The following is a 7923-nucleotide window of genomic DNA, read 5'->3' as shown; positions in this document are numbered from 1 at the left end:
CACAGGTTATCTTCTTCTTTCTTCCTTTTTATTGGAGTAATTTCAGTTCGCTCAATTGATATAGTCGTCAAAAAAGAGGTTTAGATTATTTAGGATTCTAATCCTGCTTACATCAGAAAAATCAACTAGTGTCTTGACCTAATGATAAAAATTAATCATCTCAAATAATAATAATAATAATAATATCATGACTTGATGATAAAAGACCCATCATCATAGAGTAAATGTCATTGATTGAAATTCTATCATTAAAAAAAAAAAAAAAAATCTTTTGTGGATAATTCTATAGTTAAGGGAGGAAAAATTTAAACCTTGACATCTCAATCAGAAGCACCAAAAGATACCAGTTGAGATACAATGTTGTCGGCATCTTCATCTTCTTCTTTTTTCAGGGTTGTAGGGTAAACTGTAAAGTTCTTGTCAAATAGCATTTAGTGTGTGATTAATCCTAGGCGTTAGCATTAGATGTTGAGGTGAGTGAGCACGTTTTTGGTACAAAAATCTACGTCGGCCATCTCATCTTATTGAAAAATGGAAGGCTCATGGCTTGTTTACTGCCCCAATCTTGTGGCCAAAATTTGGACTTTGTAGTCGGCTTATTCCTTCATGCTAGTGGGCCTTGGCCTGCTAAGATCCATAGTCCACTGGGCCTTTAGATTTAGACCCTCCATCCTCATCTATTATTTTTTTTTTTTTTTTTTTGAAAGAAACTCATCTATTAGTTAGGTCAAAACTTGTATTGTAACATAAGAAACGCATTTATCTTTATTTTATTTTTTTAGGTCACTTTCCCGATTTTCTAAATTGTACATGTAATATCTGAAGCTTTTTGGAAAATTTTCTATAATTATTACTCATGCTTTATAAACTCATGAACTTAAAACATTATTTACTGTAATTTGTCAAAAAGTTTACTATTATATATATATATATATATATATAATTGTTATTTCCCATGATTATCATTTCACTATTATTGCCATGATTGATTCTGGTGCTGATAAGAATTGTATCCAGGAAGGATTGATTCCTTCAAAATATTTTGAAAAATCAACTGAAAGATTGGTTTCTGCTAATGGTTTTCAAATGAGGATTAAATATGAATTGAATAATGTTCATGTTTGCCATGATAATGTCTGTTTCAAGATTCCCTCTGTTCTGGTCAAAAATATGACTGATATAGTGATTCTTGGTTTGCATTTTATAAATGCTTTGTATCATTTTCTTGTTGAACATGATGGAATTACTACTGATCCTTTTGGACAGAAAGTAAAATTAAAATTTGCTTCAAAACTTGAAATTGATATCAATGATGCTTTGAATTTGTCTTATGATTTTCCTACTAATATATCTGTTCATGATCCACGGATGAGTTTATATTCCACAGGCAATTTTGAAGGTAATACTAGTAGTGCTAAATTGTCAACTATTACCAATTGTCCTAATATTCTCAATGATCCTTTGCAGGAATCCGGCAATGATGCATGGATAAATAATATTTATATTTATACCACTAGTAAATGGATTATTATGGTTCCCTCCTCCTTCGAGAAGAAAAATAAGGGAAAAACTCCTGTATAGGACTATTCTCAAAACAAAAGGCTCCTAGCAGGACAACCTTTTGAAATGCATGAAGGCGCATCTTTTGGGGTAAAACCCAGTGGATCAACTTCCCTTTAGGAATTTGTCTCGGCAATGATGACATATTCCAGTGGTGATATGATGATTGCTTTGCAAGAAGTTTTATCTAAAATATTACAACTCCACAATGAAACATATTCAAAACTTCCAGATTCTATTAAACTTGTTTTTGATAACCTTCAAGCCTCTTTTACCAGAAACCACCATAACCTATTCCAACAAACCCTTCAAGCACTCCAAATTCACTTTGTTAACATTACTGTCCAAAAAGAGGCTTATATGAGCCATTATGTTGACCCTTTTTCAGAAAATAATCTGAGCCATTATGTTGACCCTGTTTTAGAAAATAACCTTGCTCCACAAAATGAGGCTTTTACAAGCCACCTTGTAAATTTTGAAGATTGTTCAGAATAACCTTGCTCCTATCTTTGCAAATATTAGAATAACCTTGTAAATATGTTTTTTAAATTCTGAATAACCTTGCTCCTCATTTATATATATATCATGTCGGCCTAACCAGCCCGGCCCATAGCAGCCAAGCCCAGCCCAGAAAATCGAAATGTGGAGAAGTTTCTAGAATGTCTAGGAAGTAAATGTTCTGATGAGTGTCCGTGACAAATGGCAGAAACTTCTTACAAGCTTCATCAAAGACCGACATCAATACACACAAAAAATATCTATTGTCTCTAGAAGTTTCCTATCCACCGCCATAAAAATCCCGTTCCCTCTCTCCTCTGCTTCCCAAAGCTATGGCAACCATGTCAAACACTCAAAAGTCTCACTTTTTTTAAGTTCCAACACTAACCCACTTCACAAAACTCTCTCAAAAACTCTTATTTTACTTCACTTCACAACAATACCAATTCACCAGACTCTCTGAAATTTCACTCAATACTCTGTCTTCGTGACTCTAAAGCCTCAAAATTTCTCACTTTTTTAAAGTTTTGACACAACACCCAATTCAGAAAGCTCTCTCAAAAACTCAAATTTTGCATCAAATTCACCACAAGACTCTGTTACTGTTCCTGTTTCGATCCTAGAGAAAACAGAGCAATGGAGGGAGTGATTGTTAAGGAAGAAGAAACGGTGACGTACGGTGTTGGATCATCGTCCTCTTCATCTTCGTGCATTTCACCGCAACCAATGGAGGGGTTACACGAGGTGGGCCCTCCTCCATTTCTGACCAAGACCTTTGAAATGGTGGAAGACCCAGCAACTGATTCGATCGTGTCGTGGAGCACAGCTCGCAATAGCTTCGTTGTTTGGGACTCTCACAAATTCTCCACCACCCTTCTTCCTCGCCACTTCAAGCACAGTAATTTCTCAAGCTTCGTTCGCCAGCTCAATACATATGTAAGTATCCCTGTATCCCCGTGCTAAAGTTGCGATCTTTCTTGCATTGTTGTGCAACGATTTTGCAAAATTACATCAGGGTTTGCTTTGTCTAGCTCTGTTCTGCTTTCTTCATTTTGCTACTATTGCAAATCCCTGAACTGTTTGAATATTTTGATGGGTGTGCAAAATTTTTCTTTGATTCAAAGTATTTTTAACTTTCTGGGGGCTTAAATCGAATGATTTATTCAGATACTTCACAATTGGGTAATAGTGAATAAGTGTTTTGGTAGTTTGGCTTGGCCGCATGTTCATTCTGATGAGTTGATCAGTCTCAAGTGTGCGTTTCCCTTGTTTGAACTATGTTTGGTTTGCATGTGCTATTGCTAGTATTGCTCAATTATCAGATCGCACTCTAAGGCTATGAAAATTTTCGTCTTAACGTTTTGAATTATCTATAATGCATTTGCATTCTACTGAATGCTAGTTTTGATCCTAATTGAATGTTAAACATCAAGCACTGCCTCTCTTTCTCTAGAAACTTCTAGAACTTCACACAATCTCTCTTTCTAGAAGTTTCTCTCTAATTCCGGACATTTCGCTCTTGCTCTCTTTTCGAAATTCTCTCCAAGATAGTTTTCATATTTTCTGTAGAATCTTCTCTGCACTAGTGAATTTCAGCCACAAATTTATAAGGTGTCTAGAAGGTTGGAGAGAGGCATTAATTTAATGCAAATAAAAAGGAAAAACTAGAAGCTTCAAGTTGGTTTCCTATCCAACATACATCTAATATAAATAGATGTAATGAGGTGAGTGAGAGACTTGTGAAGTGTGAAGTAAGAGTGTCATAAAGCACTAAGTGAGAGATGTGTGAAGATGTATGAGGTGGTGAAGTGTGTGCCATAGGTAGCAAGTGTGTAGAGTGAAATAGAGTCAAGAGCTAGTGTGTTTAGGGGTCTAAAAGTGAGGTGTGTGTAAGTGTATTTGGTGAGAAAGTGCCATGTTTGCAGTGTTTAGTTCAACTGTTTAGTGTTAGAGCTTCCGCTAACTCAACATTGAATTCAGTGTTTGCACACTTCTCATCGTAGAAGTTGGAGCCTTGTGAGAATTTGGTGTGTGCACGCCTACTGTATGATGTTTTGAACATAGAGAATTTTTTTTTTCTTTTTATCTGGTTAATGAAATTTGGACCTGATTTATATCTTCTGTTTCACTTGTTCAAAATTACAGCTATGTCAAGTTAGATTTTGTCTGATTTTGTTTTTTCCATCTTAAGTTCTTAACTTTATTTCTTGGTTAATCGTTCATTTGAGTGTCCTGCTGTCTAATTTATCGCTGGTTTGAATTGCTCACACGAATTTGATTTTATATTTCTTTATTTTTGGTTGTGAATTAATATTTTACTTAGGTTTCTGCTAATTGAAATGTGACTTAAATAATTTATTGAAGGTTTCATTTGATTAGTCTTGGTTGGCAACTTGGCCATACCAGCTACATCTTTTTTTTTTTTTTTTTTTTTGGGGGGGGGGGGGGGGGTGTAAATTTCAAGGCTTTCTGATCACTTTTAATGGTGTAATTGAATGCAGGGTTTCAGAAAGGTTGATCCTGATCGATGGGAATTCGCAAACGAAGGGTTTCTGGCAGGGCAAAAGCATCTATTAAAGACCATCAAAAGAAGAAGACATGTCACACAGGGTACGCAACAACAAGGAGGAGGAGCTTGTGTTGAATTGGGACAATATGGGTTAGAAGGTGAGCTTGAGATATTAAAGAGAGATCGAGGCTTGCTAATGGCCGAAATTGTGAGGTTGAGGCAGCAACAACAGAATTCAAGAGAACAAATGATTGCAATGGAGGATAGGTTACAGAGCACAGAGAGGAAACAGCAACAATTAATGAATTTTCTTGCTAAAGCACTCAATAACCCATCTTTTATCCAGCAATTTAGTCAGATGAGTGCTCAAAGAAGAGGATTACAGGGTGTAGAAATTGGACGGAAGCGTAGACTTACTGCAAGCCCAAGTGTGGAGAATTTGCAAGAAGAAGACGTGTCTGTGTTGGCAGGCAGTAACCAAGTTGTGGACTTTACAAGCCAAGAGCAAGAAGAAATGGCAACTATGGAAACATTTTTCTCAGCTGCCTTGGACAATGAATCAAGCAGTGATATCAATGACCCAATTGCAAGTTCAGTACCCACAAGAAGTGGTACCAATTTGGATTCTGTCAATGAGACCATATGGGAAGAACTATTGAATGAAGATCTAATCACTGAAAATCCGGAAGAAGAAGCTGTGGTAGGTGATAAGTCGGAAATTGATGTGGAAGTGGAGGATTTGGTCGCAGAACCTGATGACTGGGGTGATGATTTCCAAGACCTCGTCGATCAAATGGTTATCTCAGGTCGATGCCGTGACCAACCCCATATATGAGATGATGATGTTGTGGTATTTTTGTATGTTTGTGTTGGTCTCTGCAACTCTATTCATGTTAGCCTCATAATAGGTATGTGTTGAAAGCTCCAGTTTGGTCATTATGTTACTTTTGCATATTTGTTCTCTGGGTGATAAATATATGGTTTCTTATGCAGCAGGGATGGTGAGAGTTGCAAAGAGGCCAACACATTTTGCTCTTCTTCTGTATCCTTTAATGATAATTTAATCATCCATATATTTTTCCTGTGAAACTTAGGAACAGTTATTTAGGTTCTGTACTTCAGGTTCCCAATAGAATTCAATCACAAGGTTATATTGACCAATGAACCACATGATTGAATTCAATTGTTATTGTTCTTTGAAAAAGGTAACATTGTTTTTGTTGCATCAGTAACCATGTGGTTGAATTTTTGTTGTATTAGTAGTCATGTGATTGAATTTAGTTGGGGAACATAAGGTATAGCATCTAAGGAACTATACTTAAGGCTTGCCCATTTTATAATACCTTCTAGTGTGCTTTGAATCTGTTCACAGGCTTATGATTTGTTGTTTATGTTCTGCATTTTGCAGGCAGTCTAGCCAACGGAAATTTGTATAAGGAGGGCATTAAGCATTGACTCATTCCCAAGCTACAGCTACAGTTTCTGCTGTATATATGCACGTTTGATACCTTGCTAAATTATCGTGGCTGGGAAGTTCCAATTCATTAATTTATATATGTAGATATCAACTACGCATAGAAACTTCATCCAAGTAGATGTTAGCTATGTACAGAAGTACTCAAACGTTTTTTGTCATTTTTCTCCTCGGATGTAGATATGGACTTCTTGTTACTGGTTTGTTATATGGCTTGCATTACTATTATTTATGTTGTTAATGAGCTGTTCTCGGTTTCTGAATGTAGTCTCTATTTTTGCTGGCTGACTAATATGGCTTTATCAGTTTCTCTTACAGAGTTATAATGTGTTTCAGCTCATTGCTTGGTGCATAATGGCTATAAGGTCTGTGCGTATTTGGCCAAGCTGCAATTAAGGATTTATATTCTTCTTGGTAAGTTTAGACTCATAACTCGTTAGAATAAGCACTACAAACACATTTTTATTTTTGGGTTGACTGTGGCCCGGATACCCTGTGAACTAAGAGGCATCTGTATGCAAGTTGGTTTAGCTTTCTGCAACCAATGGACAGGAAAGTTTGGTCTTGATGCATTTTCCCTAGTGTGTTACAGATTGTAAGAGGCTGTGGAATCCATACACTATAAAAAGGGGAAAAAAAGAAAAAGAAAAAAAAAAAGCAACAACAACATGTATGATGTATAAGAAACTTCTCCTATGAAGCCTTTCTTTTTTTTCCCTTTCTATGGCTGTGTGGATTACCATCTGGCCAAAATTATTCTGGTACCATTTCTTGTGCTCAACTGAAACTTTATCTGATGAAACTTCTGATTTGTTTAGTTGGATAGTGATGCCTTCTGTATGTAGTTAGATTATGTTCAATTCGTTTTTTTTTTTTTTTTTTTTTTTTTTTTTTTTTTTTTTTTGGGGTGGGGGGTGGGGGAATAAATGATGAATTAATCTTTAATTCTGTAAATCTTGAACTTGCCCGTAGCTATATTAATGAAGGAGACTAGGATGGGCCCCGTGGGATAATGAAGGAGACTAGAGAAATAGTCTAGAGATCATATAATTCTTTGTTATAAAAAAAAAAAAAAGCCTTTTGGTTTTTGGGATGATGAAGGAGACTAGGATGGGTCCTATGGGTTTTGTCACAAGTAGACATGAATGACAGAAAGAGCTAGGTGTTCAATCTGGACCTGTGAAGTGTAAAAATATGGAACTAATAAAATAAGGGAATTAGTAAATTATAAAAGAATTGAATAGAGAAAAAGGTTCTCTTAATCTCCTGTAGAGTAGAAGACATCTTGCTAGAGCTTCAGTTCTAAACTTCTAGTGATTATGGATTGCAGCAGACTGAACTAACACATGCACATCAGGCCTGTTTGCTTGGATTGATGGAAAATATGGAAATGATAATTAAAAAAATTAAGAGGGAAGAAAATATTCTTATTTTGCTTCTTGTCTGTTTCGTACAGAGGACAAAATACATATAAAAATTTCATTTGTTTCGAAAATATGTATGAATTTACTATTATGCTTTTATTATATAAGGCTGGTGGGGGTAAAAATGTGATTTGATTAATGCATGGCTTGCGAGCAGGCTTTATAATAGGTTAAGGCACATGTCCATCCTTGTATAAGGAATAAAGCTTTTGGTTTTGGACATCTAGAATAATGGCAAGCTTGAGTTTTGTTCTTATTCGGAAATTAGAACAATCTGGTTTTGTATCAATTTTTGGAAATATGTTGACTAAACCAGATCCAAGAACTTTCACCTCCATACAATATTCCTTCAAATTTTCCATTCATGAGTTAGTTTGTCATGTGAGAATGTGAGAAAATAAAAAAGATACAAATAAAGATAGTAGGCCTGACTCATCAAAAAAAAAAAAAAAAAAAAA

At 35.6% G+C, this 7923-nt stretch overlaps 1 protein-coding gene across 4 annotated transcripts; it reads left to right on the top strand.

The window, feature by feature from the left end:
- Positions 1 to 2268: 2268 nt before the first annotated feature.
- Positions 2269 to 6282, top strand: LOC112015615 (heat shock factor protein HSF30). Of its 4 annotated transcripts, none has more exons than XR_010624629.1 (3): positions 2269 to 2994; positions 4560 to 5475; positions 5561 to 6282. XR_010624629.1 is itself a non-coding variant. In XM_024048040.2 (3 exons), exons 1-3 carry the CDS (start codon positions 2695 to 2697, stop codon positions 6020 to 6022), a joined length of 1161 nt encoding a protein of 386 aa, XP_023903808.1. In that variant the 5' UTR covers positions 2270 to 2694; the 3' UTR covers positions 6023 to 6282. The 4 variants fall into 4 exon arrangements, 1 of the variants encoding a protein (XP_023903808.1); XR_002883241.2 differs by having other exon boundaries at positions 2270 to 2994; positions 5976 to 6282; XR_002883239.2 differs by having other exon boundaries at positions 2270 to 2994; positions 5564 to 6282.
- The last annotated feature ends 1641 nt before the right edge of the window (positions 6283 to 7923 follow it).

This window comes from Quercus suber, unplaced genomic scaffold (genome assembly GCF_002906115.3).
Source record: "Quercus suber isolate HL8 unplaced genomic scaffold, Cork oak 2.0 scaffold_465, whole genome shotgun sequence".
Taxonomy (NCBI): Eukaryota; Viridiplantae; Streptophyta; class Magnoliopsida; order Fagales; family Fagaceae; genus Quercus; species Quercus suber.
This window is presented reverse-complemented; position numbering and strand designations above follow the sequence as displayed.

Bases quoted from the DNA above. Each gene is read 5' to 3' on its own strand.
- LOC112015615 (XM_024048040.2), top strand. From the start codon at position 2,695: ATGGAGGGAGTGATTGTTAAGGAAGAAGAAACGGTGACGTACGGTGTT. The intron at 2,995-4,559 runs GTAAGTATCCCT...AATTGAATGCAG, and splicing joins TTCGCCAGCTCAATACATAT to GGTTTCAGAAAGGTTGATCC. The intron at 5,374-5,975 runs GTCGATGCCGTG...TGCATTTTGCAG, and splicing joins CGATCAAATGGTTATCTCAG to GCAGTCTAGCCAACGGAAAT.